The sequence below is a fragment of the Coregonus clupeaformis genome, chromosome 18, assembly GCF_020615455.1.
Source record: "Coregonus clupeaformis isolate EN_2021a chromosome 18, ASM2061545v1, whole genome shotgun sequence".
NCBI classification, from domain to species: Eukaryota; Metazoa; Chordata; class Actinopteri; order Salmoniformes; family Salmonidae; genus Coregonus; species Coregonus clupeaformis.
In genome coordinates this window covers 53,194,265-53,209,627 of record NC_059209.1, presented here as the reverse complement: position 1 = coordinate 53,209,627, position 15,363 = coordinate 53,194,265, and the positions used below count along the sequence as shown (strand labels likewise).

Here is a 15,363-nt window from a genome sequence, read left to right as displayed (position 1 = left end):
TCAATAGGGACGGAGCTGTGTGGAAAAAGCCACCCGGTCTCTTGACGTAAATTTCTCTCAGCCACTCACTCATCTTTTCCTCATCCATCCATCCCTTCGGGCTAGCTTTGATGACGACGCCGGCTGGAAAGTTATCTTTTGGCAAGGTCTTCCTCTTGAAAATAATCATGGGTGGAAGTTTCTGGCCATTAGCCTGGCAGGCGAGAACTACAGTGAAGGATGACTTCTCATTCCCCTGTGGTACGTACAGACACCGTACTGGTCCCCGTTTTCTCCACAGTGCGGTTCACGGGAATATCAAAGGTGAGTGGAACCTCGTCCATGTTGGTGATGTGCTCTGGCCGGATCTTCTTTTCAGTGATCTTATTTTTGCAGTATGCGCGGAAAGTGACCAGCTTTTCTTGGTAATCTTTTGGCAGTTGCTGCGAGACGGTAGTTCGTGTGCGGATGGAGAGATTACGTCTTTTCATAAAACGAAAGCACCAAGAAGGACCGCCTCGAAATTCATCGATTGTCATGTCCCGTGCTAGCGCTGTTGCCTTCATTCGAATAGTGACTGTAGAGACGCTTCTACTTGCTGCTCTCTGTTCAACAACCCACTGTTCGAGTTTGTCCTCTAACTGTGGCCATCTCGCTTTGTTCCCGCGGAAACTCTGTTTAGTCTTCTTTACTTGGCGCAGGTCATCTTCTTGCTTCCTCCATTTCCGTACCATTGATTCATTAATGTTGAATTCTCTCGCTGCTGCTCTATTCCCATATTCTACTGCATGACCGACAGCCTTGAGCTTGAACTCTGCGTCGTAAGCGTGTCTCTTGAAAGGTGCCATTTTGGGGTCTTTATACACACACAAGTGGTGTGGGACTGTGAGTAAGCACAATACCGGTGTGTACTGGCTACCGTAATGCTGCAAGTGGTGCGGCTTTGTAGTTTACCAGTCGTACTGAAACATTTCATTATTATTAAATTGTTTTTATTGGTTTTTCATACTGAAACATTTTGACAGAGCACCTTGAGCGCCGTGTACAACCAGTATGGATCAACCAATTAACCAATTGATCCATACATAAGGCGCTCCGGATTATAAGGCGCACTGTCGTTTTTTGAGAAAATGAAAGGCTTTTAAGTGCGCCTTATAGTGCGGAAAATACGGTAGATATGCCGATAGTGGACAACCTTGTTTTACTCCTCTTGACAGTTTAAAACATTCTGATAAATAGCCATTTTTTACACCTAGGGTTACTATACATGATTTTAACCCATTTTATAAGAGATTCTCCTAAATTGAAATGCTCCAGGCATTTATATATCAACTCCAGTCATACTTTATCAAAAGCCTTTTCAAAGTCAGCTATGAATAGCAGGCCTGGTTTCCCAGATTTTTCATAGTGTTCTATTGTTTCCAGTACTTGCCTTATATTATCGCCAACGTATCATCCATGTAAAAAACCTGTCTGATTAGAATGAATAATGTTCGACAATACCTTTTTAATTCCATGCCCTATACATTTTTCTTAACGCTACACCATACAATTACATTCTAGATGACTCTGCGCTTCCAACTTTGTGGCAACAGTTTGGGTGAGGCCCCCGTGCACAAAGGCGAGGTCCATACAGAAATGTTTGTCGAGATTGGTGTGGAAGAACTTAACTGGCCTGCACAGAGCCCTGACCTCAACCCCATCGAACACCTATGGGATGATTTGGAACGCTGACTGCGAGCCAGGCCTAATCGCCCAACATCAGTGCCCGATGCTATTGTGGCTGAATGGAAAGCAAGTCCCCGCAGCAATGTTCCAACATCTAGTGGAAAGCCTTCCCAGAAGAGTGGAGGCTGTTATAGCAACAAAGGTGGGACCAACTCCATATGAGTGCCCATGATTTTGGAATGAGATGTTCAGGTGTTCAGACAAGCAGGTGTCCACATACTTTTGGTCTTACTTTTTAGTGTAGTTTCCCTGATCGCAGGCCATAAGAAAATACCTGAACATGACTGATTATGACCGTCCAAAAGCTCATAGTAGGTAAACCTCATTATGATTTAAGGCTCTGTTGGATGCCCTCCTTACCTTTCTTGTTGAGTGGACGTTTCCTCACACAAACACATATTCTGTGCTCTTCAATCTGACAAAATAAAAACACACATATTGATCAGGCCGTTGTGGGTTATCCTGTATTGGGACAGAGGGAGAGAGAGCAGGGTGTTGTCTGTACTCACCAGATCTGTGGTGGACAGCGGCCGGTAGTCTAGACTGGCACGGAAGTCTCTGATCATATACAGGATCTCATAGTTAGGGACGGTGGTGTCCACCTCCTGAGAACGGTTATGTTAGGTCACTGTTCAATTTATACTTAAATTCCTTTAGCAAGTTCTTATCACTAAAGAAAATGTGTTCAATGACTAACATGGCTATAGTGAGGTTAAATATGTGAGTCAATTATCTTATTTTATCCTCATTTAAAAAACCCAGATATTAGAGAAGGGGGGGGGGGGCAGAGGATGGAAGGAAGAGGAGCCCCTGTACCTGTGCCTTCTTCTCCCTCAGCTCCTGTTGCTGTATCCGTCGTCTCTCTCTCTTCTCCTGCAGTTTCTCCACTTCCTTCACACAGTTGGACTTCCTCCTCGCTGCCAGAGTAACAAGAAACCCCGGCAAAGGAACAGGAAAAGACACAAACGCTGCCTTTCACAGAACATACCCACTCAACCTTTTTGCTGGTGTGTTTTCTCCTCTACTATAGGGTCGTTCAGACAGAGTGGTGGCTGGCTGGGGACTGGGCCTAGTTGCATCCAGGGGGACAGCAACTTTATACAGGCCGAGGGCAGGCTACAGCAGCACAGAGGGCAGGCTACAGCAGCTGGCACACATTGCCTCCAGCTACATCCACTCTGCATCTCAAAAGGGCTATGTCTGACCCTGCTAACCCTTCTATTCCTATTACACTACTATTACAATACTAATGCGACTATTACCCTACTATTACAATACACTACTATTACAATACACTACTACAGGGCTATTCTTGACTGATCAACCACTGATCCAACAACAGTCAAATGATGACTGGGAAAGCAGAGATATGAGTACATAGGGGACTTCTCAGTCTAGGTTCCTCAAAAGTTACATAAATCCTGCATCACATTACAGTTAACTCACAGAAATAACCAATACCGCAATAGAAGCCGATTAGTACCATTTAGAAACCCAATTCATAATTTGAAAACCCATATCCTATTATAAAAGAGAGGAGAGTATAAAGTGAGTGTCAGTAGCCCATTTCTGATTCCACCAGACCCCAAGATATCCAGCTGAGCACCATAGTAACCCTTCCTCCAGCATACAGCCCCATCTGAAGGCCTGCAGGCTCGTCATTCAAAGCAGAGAGCAGGGATTAATAATCTGCAGCAATCTGGGGGAGCAGGGCCAGGTCAGAACCAGAGCCAGCCGGCAGGAAGGAAGAGCGAAATAGAGAGAGCGCTACGAGGATGTCTCTCTGTCTGATTCCATTGGTGGAATACACGCAGGCTGACAGCACAGCAGTGCTATGATCAGTTTTTTCCTTCTGTAAATCCAGAAAGCCTGTCTTCTGGCTGGATTGCGTTTGTACTTTCCCATCACTGCTTTGAATATAGCGGAAGCCTTTTAGGCGAGTAATAATCCCAAACTAGAGGTTCTCCAGAGGAAAGCCTCAGGGCTCTAAGATAACATTAAGCATTGGGGTGGTTGGGAGAGTTGATACATACAAAGCTGTCCAAACTCCTTTCTGCTTAGCTGATGCAATGACGCTTCTGTGATACACATGTGATCGACAAAACATAGAAAATCAGGAACATCAAGTCTATTGGTCAAATTTTATAGTAACAAATAATATTCCTGGGGCTTGTTTAGAAGGGTGAAAATGACAGAACATTCAGATTTCCAAATGAGTAAATAAGTCAAAATGTAACTCCTACATAGATGGATATAGCTGTGATGTTCCTACCGTTGGCTAACTGCTGGGCCGTCTGGGCCTGAGTGGGCTGGGCTGGCTGCTGGACGGGAGGAGGGGGAGAAGGCTCTGGCTGCTGGGGTGGAGCTGGTCTGGCCCGGGTCGACACCACTGTGGAACCCACAACACGAGGGGTCAGAGAGTTATCAAGAGGGCCTGTTTCAAGTGAATTAAGCAACATGGTACCCAAGAACTGTCAATGATCAAAAATGAGTATACACACACACACACCTCTGTTATCCCTGGACGGAGTGTCATTCTTAGTGGCCGCTATTGTTCGCCGGTTCTACAAAAGATGGAGGTAAGATAAATGCATTGACAAAAATAATTGAAGTACATGAGGATTAAACAGTAATCATGGTTCACAAGATATTTTACCCAGCAACTCACTAGAACAACACAACCCTGAAGAGTACAACATTTCTCACTCCAATGACTGCAAAATAAGGTTTAAAATAATTGACAAATACTGAGAATCAGATTACTGGAGCTTCCTTTGTTCACATATGTTCAGTGATTTTTCTGCCACTCCAGCAGTGGGCCTCTGAGGCCACACACTGCACCATAGGCAATATATCAGGTTCTATATCTATGCACTGCACAAGCAGACTTCACCCTGCGGTGGTTATACTAGCAGTCCATAACATAAAACAAAATAACAGGGGCGTATTCATTAGTCGGATTCCGCCCAAAAAAGTTGTCTGTTACAAAAAGTTTTGCAACGGAAAACGCTTTGCAACAGAAAATACAAATTCAGGTTGGTCCATCCCCATTTTGATCCGTTGGTTCTGTTAGCTTCCATTTGGTTCCTAGAGTAAACGGTAAAGGGTTTCGGTTGCAAAATGTTTTGAAACGGAATCCGACAAATGAATGCACCCCAGCGCTCACCTTGGTGATCTTGTTGACCTTCACAGAGGTGGGTGTTGGTGGGGGCGGGGTCTCTGGGCTGTGGGCGATCTCCTCTTCTGGGGCCACGTCTGGGTTTAGTGCAAATATACTCTCCAAGTCAATCTGGACAGAGAGAAGAGTGTGTTACTGTAATTGTAGCTAACCCATACAGTTGCTCCTCAACACTTCCACTAGTCCCTTCTCTTTGCCCTTCTTGTGTGTGTGTGTGGTGTGGCAATAAACGTGTTGACTGTACATCCATCTCCTACTGGTCATCATTACCACACCTAACAGAGGTGCCAGGGCCATTGTATCTATATTTTAACCAGCACTGCTTGCGGAGTCCACAACCAATTGGTGCCCTTTTTAAATGGTCCTTCGAGACATACTTTTCAAGTCAATATTCAATAGGAGATGTAACACAATATACTCTACACATCAATATGCAGAAGAGATGAGGTGCAAATATACTCAGTTAATATATGCCTTATATGTTAGTGTATGGAGAGCAGAGAGGTATATCAGTGTATCTCAGAGGAGCAGAGAGAGCAGTAGGACAACATATGTATTCAACAGCAAAGCTCAGGAAATATGACTGCTGTAAGGCTCTCTAAACTCATGTAAATTCAGGGCAGAAAGTGATGTCTGGCGGAACTGTAGAACATGCAGAAGGATTGTGTAATCTCCAAAACTCTAGAATGTCTTCAGATGCATTATTCATAGGGCTCAATGCCTAAGAGCTGAGCGGACACCGGCTGTCGCGCTAAGCTACTAGCTAGGCTTGTTTACCTCTTTCCCTTTGGTGTCTCCATTTTCTATCCACTCCACGGTGACGCTCTCGTTGTCTTCATTCAACGACGTGACCATGGCTTGGTGTATTCGTCCTGTAACAAAGCATGTGTGGTTGGTCATTATCTAACAAACAACCACAGCACAGAGAAGTTAGAAGACTAAAGGAGAGAGTTCTCTGAAAGGTAACAAATGAGTTCATTCCTTAGGTTGTTGCACAGTACAGTCCTAACTCTGACCTAGACTACTCACAGTGCACTACAGCCATTAGGGATGACAGACTGCATGACACATGTTTATTGTAAGGGCGGGAGTGTGAGGACTTTCCCCAGGGAATCAGTCAGCAGGGAAGACCGTAGCTACCCAACTAGAGAAATGCATAGGGACATGAAACTACTACAGTGAAGCTGGAGCACACAGATACCTACAGCACACACACTTCAATATGCTCTCTGAAACCGTAAGGCTATGCCAGCCTGACAATACAGTACAGAACACTAGAAAAAAAATTGGCCTTAAAACATCCCAAACTAGCTCGTCCAGGACGTTACTCAACATATTTTGTTGTTGTGAAGACGACAACACGTCCGGTATTCATTATTTAGAGAAGACTAACGGAGATGCTTTTAGTGTTCTCTGCTGGGTTCTACCCGAGTAATAATTCTACATCGCACAGCTGTGAAAGCCAACTTGAATGACTCAGTAACAGAATAAGGAATCCCTTTGGCTGACTATCATTGTGAAGATCTGAGTCGACTCCTTCATATCAATGGCATGTCAGACCCATAGTTAGTAGTAATAGTGTCAGACAGTGATGTAAAAATAGCTTACATCTGAGAGGAGGCAAGTCAAATGTGAAACATGCGGTCAGACGCCTGTGTCATGAGGCCATAGGAAGCTATGCACGTCACTTCACCATCAGCATGTCTTTCTCTCCTCTCTTCGGCAGATCTGCTCTAGAAAAACACCCTTCTGGTCAAAAGGGACACACCAACTGGTGTGTCTGTGAGCTTATGCACTACTACATTGACCTGAAGAAATACAACTTGCTGAAGTAGAACTTGCTGCATAGACTTTGTGTGTGATTCTGAGAGCTGTGTCTCAGAGATCTTTACGGTAGGCCTGGACCAGCTCCAAGCTAGCTGGCGGTTAAATCCCATCTTGGATCATCAGGTTGGTTGCGAGCTACCCTGGCAACAGCAGGTGAGACTGTAGACACGCGATGGCAGACAGACAGACAACACTACTTAGGAACAGGGACACATGAGAGGTGACAGAGCCCAGTGTGTTCAGAAGGATTAGATGAGGACACACAGGCACAATTTAGGAACCGCTTGCCAGGAGTGGAGGGAGCAAGGGCAACAGCCAGCAGGCGTATTAAGAGTCTATTAGTCACTAGTTACAGTAAAACATGCGCACATTCACCAGACTAATAGTGGATATAAGCTGGCTTGCGGGGAGAACATGCCAATGATTGACAATGAGTAAAAAGGAGTTGAAATGCTATTGCACTAACAGACTTGCTAGACCTGATGCAATTGAGTCGGTAAGAATTGAGAATGCCCTGGTCTTTCAAGAACTTCCTTGGACAGACCAACCAACCACCACACTATCTCAGCAGCTTTACCCACACACTCCAACAGCACAGACAGACTACATGCCAGCAGGATCTGTATGGTGTATTCTGTGTTTAGAGGAACTTACACAACACATGCATCCAGTTAATAAAGTTCAACTGACAGGTGAATGGTACCCAGTCCGTGTGCACTGACTGCAGTGCAGTGCCATACTCTGGCCCTTTGTTCTAAAGTACTAACCTACAGTGGGGAGAACAAGTATTTTATACACTGCCGATTTTGCAGGTTTTCCTACTTACAAAGCATGTAGAGGTCTGTAATTTTTTATCATAGGCACACTTCAACAAAAATCCAGAAAATCACATTGTATGATTTTTAAGTAATTAATTTGCATTGTATTGCATGACATAAGTATTTGATCACCTACCAACCAGTAAGAATTCCAGCTCTCACAGACCTGTTAGTTTTTCTTTAAGAAGCCCTCCTGTTCTCCACTCATTACCTGTATTAACTGCACCTGTTTGAACTCGTTACCTGTATAAAAGACACCTGTCCACACACTCAATCAAACAGACTCCAACCTCTCCACAATGGCCAAGACCAGAGAGCTGTGTAAGGACATCAGGGATAAAATTGTAGACCTGCACAAGGCTGGGATGGACTACAGGACAATAAGTAAGCAGCTTGGTGAGAAGGCAACAACTGTTGGCGCAATTATTAGAAAATGGAAGAAGTTCAAGATGACGGTCAATCACCCTCGGTCTGGGGCTCCATGCAAGATCTCACCTCGTGGGGCATCAATGATCATGAGGAAGGTGAGGGATCAGCCCAGAACTACACGGCAGGACCTGGTCAATGACCTGAAGAGAGCTGGGACCACAGTCTCAAAGAAAACCATTAGTAACACATTACGCCGTCATGGATTAAAATCCTGCAGCGCACACAAGGTCCCCCTGCTCAAGCCAGCGCATGTCCAGGCCCATCTGAAGTTTGCCAATGACCATCTGGATGATCCAGAAGAGGAATGGGAGAAGGTCATGTGGTCTGATGAGACAAAAATATAGCTTTTTGGTCTAAACTCCACTCGCCGTGTTTGGAGGAAGAAGAAGGATGAGTACAACCCCAAGAACACCATCCCAACCGTGAAGCATGGAGGTGGAAACATCATTCTTCGGGGATGCTTTTCTGCAAAGGGGACAGGACGACTGCACCGTATTGAGGGGAGGATGGATGGGGCCATGTATCGTGAGATCTTGGCCAACAACCTCCTTCCCTCAGTAAGAGCATTGAAGATGGGTCGTGGCTGGGTCTTCCAGCATAACGACCCGAAACACACAGCCAGGGCAACTAAGGAGTGGCTCCGTAAGAAGCATCTCAAGGTCCTGGAGTGGCCTAGCCAGTCTCCAGACCTGAACCCAATAGAAAATCTTTGGAGGGAGCTGAAAGTCCGTATTGCCCAGCGACAGCCCTGAAACCTGAAGGATCTGGAGAAGGTCTGTATGGAGGAGTGGGCCAAAATCCCTGCTGCAGTGTGTGCAAACCTGGTCAAGACCTACAGGAAACGTATGATCTCTGTAATTGCAAACAAAGGTTTCTGTACCAAATATTAAGTTCTGCTTTTCTGATGTATCAAATACTTATGTCATGCAATAAAATGCTAATTAGTTACTTAAAAATCATACAATGTGATTTTCTGGATTTTTGTTTTAGATTCCATCTCTCACAGTTGAAGTGTACCTATGATAAAAAATTACAGACCTCTACATGCTTTGTAAGTAGGAAAACCTGCAAAATCGGCAGTGTATCAAATAATTGTTCTCCCCACTGTAACCAAGGTGACTAAAAGCGTCCGCATGCTTCCCAGCCGTAGCAGTTTGTGCATATATTATGACAACAATTTGTGACGTTTTTGTTCGTTTTGGACTTCGTGAGTTTTTCTTTCTTCCGGCTGTTCAGGCACACACAAAAAAACCTGATGGGAAGCAGAAGTTCGGAGCTGAAGTCTACACCCCTTCGTCGGTGATTCGTTAACAGTCGGGATTCTTCAATAAAGTCTGTTGTCATTCAACGAGAGACGACATGTTTTCATGCACATTTTTTCATTGAAAAATACTGCACCAAAATTGCGCAACAAAGATCTCTTTGGCAAAAACGTCTAAATTCATTACAGATTTCTTGAGTTACAGTGCATTCGGAAATTATTCAGACCCCTTCACTTTTTCCACATTTTGTACAGTCTTACTCTAAATTGGATTAAATTGTTTTTTCCCCTCAATCTACACACAATACCCCATAATGACAAAGCAAAAACTGGTTTTCAAAATGTTTGCAAATGTATTAAAAATAAACAGAAACATCACATTTACATAAGTATTCAGACCCTTTGTTGAAGCGGCTTTGGCAGCGATTACAGCCTAGAGTCTTCTTGGGTATGACGTTACAATCTAGGCACACCTGTATTTGGGGAGTTTCTCCCATTCTTCTCTGCAGATCCTCTCAAGCTCTGTCAGGTTGGATGGGGAGCGTCTTTACATTCCACTCCTTGAGAGAGGTAGTTAGCACACCAGGCCAAAGACCCCTCAGAGACACCAATACTCCTTAGCCGGCCGACAAGGATGGAATGGTCTACCGTATCAAAAGCTTTGGCCAAGTCAATCAAAATAGCAGCACAACATTGCTAAGAATCAAGGGCAATGGTGACATCATTTAGGACCTTTAAGGTTGCAGTGACATCCATAACCTGAGCGGAAACCAGATTGCATACCAGAGAGAATACTATAGACATCAAGAAAGCCAGTCAGCTGAATATTGACAAGTTTTCCCAACACTTTTGATAAACATGGCAAAATAGAAATTGGCCTATAACAGTTAGGATCAGCTTGATCGCCCCCTTTAAATAAAGGACGCACCGTGGCTGCCTTCCAGCTTGGAAACCTCCCCAGAGAGGAGACAGGTTAAAAAGGTCAGAGACAGGCTTGGCGATGATAGGGGCTGCAACCTTAAAGAAGAAAGGGTCTAAACCATCATTTTTGGTGTGAAGTTTAAGGAGCTCCTTTAGCACCATGACCGCCTGCAGGGAGAAACTTTGTAGCGGGGCAGGGGAAAAAGAGGGAGGAGCATCGGGGATAGTCACATTAGAAGGACTGGGAGATGAGGAAATGTTGGACGGGCATTGGCTGTGTGCATAGGGTCGTTGTCCTGTTGGAAGGTGAAACTTTGACCCAGTCTGAGGTCCTGAGCGCTCTCAAACAGGTTTTCATCAAGGATCTCTGTACTTTGCTCAATTTCATATTTCCCTCGATCCTGACTAGTCTCCCAGCCCGATCCTGACTAGTCTCCCAGCCCTGCCACTGAAAAACCTCCCCACAGCATGATGATGCCACCACCATGCTTCACCGTAGGGATGGTATTGACCAGGTGATGAGCGGTGCCTGGTTTCCTCCAGACATGACGCTTGGCATTAAGGCCAAATAGTTCAAACTTAGTTTCATCAGACCAGATAATCTGTTTCTCATGGTCTGAGAGTCTTTTAGGTGTCTTTTGGCAAACTCCAAGCGGGCTGTCATGTGCATTTTACTGAGGAGTGGCTTCCGTCTTGCCACTTTACCATAAAGGCCTGATTGGTGGAGTGCTGCAGAGATGGTTGTCCTTCTGGAAGGTTCTCCCATCTCCACAGAGGAACTCTGGAGCTCTGTCAGAGTGACCATCTGGTTCTTGGTCACCTCCCTGACCAAGGCCCTTCTCCCCCGATTGCTCAGTTTGGTGGTTCCAAACTTCTTCCATTTAAGAATGATGGAGGCCACTGTGTTCTTGGGGACCTTCAATGCTGCAGACATTTTTTGGTACCCTTCCCCAGATCTGTGCCTCGACAAAATCCTGTTTTTACTGTTTCCGCTTTGTCATTATGGGGTATTATTTGTAGATTGAGGGGAAAAAAACTATTTAATCCATTTCAGAATAAGGCTGTAACATAAGAAAATTTGCAAAAAGTGAAGGGTTCTGAATACTTTCTGAATGCACTGTATCTTAGATTAATTATTACTATTTTGAGGAAGTGTATACTGGCTACGGCCAGTACTAATGCTGCTTTTTTCTAGTTTTTCAAGCAAAGGTCTTTTAAGGGAGTATGTGAGCACACTCGTTCGGTTCGGCTAGGTGCCAGCCGAACTGAAGCATGCTGACGCCTTAACTGACAACACAGGGCTGCAGGAAGTCAATTGCATCTGCTTGCTTTGTTGCAACAATAACTTTTCTAAATTTGCCTCTTGGGTCTCTACTCTACTTTGGTCATAATGTCAACAGACACAGCAGAGCCTCCTCTAAGGCATGATGGTGACCCACAGCACAGAGACAGGAACCCTAGGTGTGCTGCTGAGGACACAGTGTCACACTCAAATGCTGACTAAACCGGCCTCATTGTGTGTGCGAGCAGTGCAAAATAAATGTACACATACATGTTATTCAATAATATCATCCAAACTGCATGCACGCGCGTCCAGCCTCTCCCATCCATCTACTCATTGTTTTTTAACGAGCATGCTAACCCACGTGGGTGATTGAAAGATGAATGAGGTCCACACTCCAGTCCAGTTAATGACAGTAATGCATCTTAAAAGTTGGTTGCCAACCACCATATAAAATCCACAGGAGAAGGATGAACGAGGAGAGATTAATCTAGGGCCATTTAGTCGACTAGTCAATTGTTTGGTCGATAGGCTGTTGGTCGACCGAGATTTCTTTAGTCGAGCAGTATATATAGATTTTTAAAGTTATATACAGTGAGGGAAAAAAGTATTTGATCCCCTGCTGATTTTGTACGTTTGCCCACTGACAAAGACATGATCAGTCTATAATTTTAATGGTAGGTTTATTTGAACAGTGAGCGACAGAACAACAAAAAAATCCAGAAAAACGGATGTCAAAAATTATATAAATTGATTTGCATTTTAATTAGGGAAATAAGTATTTGACCCCCTCTCTATCAGAAAGATTTCTGGCTCCCAGGTGTCTTTTCTACAGGTAACGAGCTGAGATTAGGAGCACACTCTTAAAGGGAGTGCTCCTAATCTCAGCTTGTTACCTGTATAAAAGACACCTGTCCACAGAAGCAATCAATCAGATTCCAAACTCTCCACCATGGCCAAGACCAAAGAGCTCTCCAAGGATGTCAGGGACAAGATTGTAGACCTACACAAGGCTGGAATGGCCTACAAGACCATCGCCAAGCAGCTTGGTGAGAAGGTGACAACAGTTGGTGCGATTATTCGCAAATGGAAGAAACACAAAATAACTGTCAATCTCCCTCGGCCTGGGGCTCCATGCAAGATCTCACCTCGTGGAGTTGCAATGATCATGAGAACGGTGAGGAATCAGCCCAGAACTACAAGGGAGGATCTTGTCAATGATCTCAAGGCAGCTGGGACCATAGTCACCAAGAAAACAATTGGTAACACACTACGCCGTGAAGGACTGAAATCCTGCAGCGCCCGCAAGGTCCCCCTGCTCAAGAAAGCACATATACAGGCCCGTCTGAAGTTTGCCAATGAACATCTGAATGATTCAGAGGAGAACTGGGTGAAAGTGTTGTGCTCAGATGAGACCAACATCGAGCTCTTTGGCATCAACTCGCCGTGTTTGGAGGAGGAGGAATGCTGCCTATGACCCCAAGAACACCATCCCCACCGTCAAACATGGAGGTGGAAACATTATGTTTGGGGGTGTTTTTCTGCTAAGGGGACAGGACAACTTCACCGCATCAAAGGGACGATGGACGGGGCCATGTACCGTCAAATCTTGGGTGAGAACCTCCTTCCCTCAGCCAGGGCATTGAAAATGGGTCGTGGATGGGTATTCCAGCATGACAATGACCCAAAACACACGGCCAAGGCAACAAAGGAGTGGCTCAAGAAGAAGCACATTAAGGTCCTGGAGTGGCCTAGCCAGTCTCCAGACCTTAATCCCATAGAAAATCTGTGGAGGGAGCTGAAGGTCCGAGTTGCCAAACGTCAGCCTCAAAACCTTAATGACTTGGAGAAGATCTGCAAAGAGGAGTGGGACAAAATCCCTCCTGAGATGTGTGCAAACCTGGTGGCCAACTACAAGAAACGTCTGACCTCTGTGATTGCCAACAAGGGTTTTGCCACCAAGTACTAAGTCATGTTTTGCAGAGGGGTCAAATACTTATTTCCCTCATTAGAATGCAAATCAATTTATAACATTTTTGACATGCGTTTTTCTGGATTTTGTTGTTGTTATTCTGTCTCTCACTGTTCAAATAAACCTACCATTAAAATTATAGACTGATCATGTCTATGTCAGTGGTCAAACGTACAAAATCAGCAGGGGATCAAATACTTTTTTCCCTCACTGTGTGTACATCTATCTATCCATCCATCCATCCAGCCATCCATATATCTCATGGTGTACAAGACACCTACCTGTCTGAGAGGACTAATCTAATGTGGAGGCCGTGGGGATGGCACAGTCCATCACTAAGACGTGCTACTGAAATTGTATATGGTTATATTACATAAGAACAGATGGTGCAACACTAATAAAAATTATATTATAACATTATAGACCATGTTGCTATATGCATAATAGCAAAGTTAGCCAGCATATTGGTGTTGAGAACAATGCGGAGGAGGCAGCAGCAGAATGAGGAGACGAGAAAACAGTCCTTGCCTTATTGTCTAACATAAATGAGGAGATGAAACCAACTTAAATTACGGTAGGTCTATAATCAATAGCCTAACTTAAATGTGCCTGGCTTTACAAATCATCCATATACAGTACCTGTCAAAAGTTTGGACACACCTACTCATTCAAGGGTTTTTCTTTATTTTTACTATTTTCTACATTGTAGAATAACAGTGAAGACCTCAAAACTATGAAATAACGCATATGGAATCACGTAGTAACCCAAAAAGTGTCAAACAAATCAAAATATATTTTAGATTCTTCATAGTATCCACCCTTTGCCTTGATGACAGCTTTGCACACTCTTGGCATTCTCTCAACCAGCTTCACCTGGAATGCTTTTCCAATAGTCTTGAAGGAGTTCCCACATATGCTGAGCACCTGTTGGCTGCTTTTCCTTCACTCTGCAGTCCAACTCAACCCAAACCATCTCAATTGGGTTGAGGTCGGGTGATTGTGGAGGCCAGGTCATCTGATGCAGCACTCCATCACTCTCCTTCTTGGTCAAATAGCCTTTACACAGCCTGGAGGTGTGTTGGGTCATTGTCCTGTTGAAAAACAAATGATAGTCCCACTAAGCCCAAACCAGATGGGATGGCGTATCGCTGCAGAATGCTGTGGTAGCCATGCTGGTTAAGTGTGCCTTGAATTCTAAATAAATCACAGGGAGTGTCACCAGCAAAGCACCCCCACACCATCACACCTCCTCCTCCATGCTTCATGGTGGGAACCACACATGCGGAGAACTGTTCACCTACTCTGCGTCTCACAAAGCATTTCGCTACACCCACAATAACATCTGCTAAACACGTGTACGTGACAAATAAAACGTGATTTGATTTGACAAAAGACACGGCGGTTGGAACCAGAAATCTCAAATTTGGACTCATCAGACCAAAGGACACATTTCCACCGGTCTAGTGTCCATTGCTCGTGTTTCTTGGCCCAAGCAAGTCTCTTCTTATTGGTGTCCTTTAGTAATGGTTTCTTTGCAGCAATCGACCATGAAGGCCTGATTCACGCAGTCTCCTCTGAACAGTTGATGTTGAGATGCGTCTGTTACTTCAAGTCTGTGATGCATTTATTTGGGCTGCAATTTCTGAGGCTGGTAACTCTAATGAACTTATCCTCTGCAGCAGAGGTAACTCTTGGTCTTCCTTTCCTGTGGCGGTCCTCGTGAGAGTCAGTTTCATCATAGCGCTTGATGGTTTTTGCGATTGCACTTGAAGAAACTTTCAAAGTTCTTGAAATGTTCCGTATTGACCTTCATGTCTCTAAGTAATGATGGACTGTTGTTTCTCTTTGCTTATTTGAGCTGTTCTTCCCATAATATGGACTTGGTCTTTTACCAAATAGGGCTATCTTCTGTATACCACCCCTACCTTGTCACAACACAACTGATTGGCTCCAACGCATTAAGGAAAT

At 44.5% G+C, this 15,363-nt stretch overlaps 1 protein-coding gene across 5 annotated transcripts in view; it reads right to left on the bottom strand.

Moving 5' to 3' along the window:
- The window catches only part of LOC121573525 (kinesin-like protein KIF2A), a 48,882-nt gene that overhangs the window by 16,394 nt on the left and 17,125 nt on the right, over window positions 1-15,363 (bottom strand). For 3 of the 5 annotated variants that reach the window (XM_041885588.2, XM_041885610.2, XM_041885595.2), the window contains exons 2-9: window positions 5,663-5,757; window positions 4,874-4,996; window positions 4,217-4,271; window positions 3,980-4,096; window positions 3,741-3,785; window positions 2,524-2,624; window positions 2,217-2,312; window positions 2,068-2,122 (exon numbers count right to left, since the gene is read on the bottom strand). In XM_041885588.2, coding sequence (XP_041741522.2) covers window positions 2,068-2,122; window positions 2,217-2,312; window positions 2,524-2,624; window positions 3,741-3,785; window positions 3,980-4,096; window positions 4,217-4,271; window positions 4,874-4,996; window positions 5,663-5,757 — 687 coding nt within the window. The remainder of the gene's footprint in view (window positions 1-2,067; window positions 2,123-2,216; window positions 2,313-2,523; window positions 2,625-3,740; window positions 3,786-3,979; window positions 4,097-4,216; window positions 4,272-4,873; window positions 4,997-5,662; window positions 5,758-15,363) is intronic. The other 2 variants (XM_041885603.2, XM_041885619.2) reach the window with 1 other exon arrangement.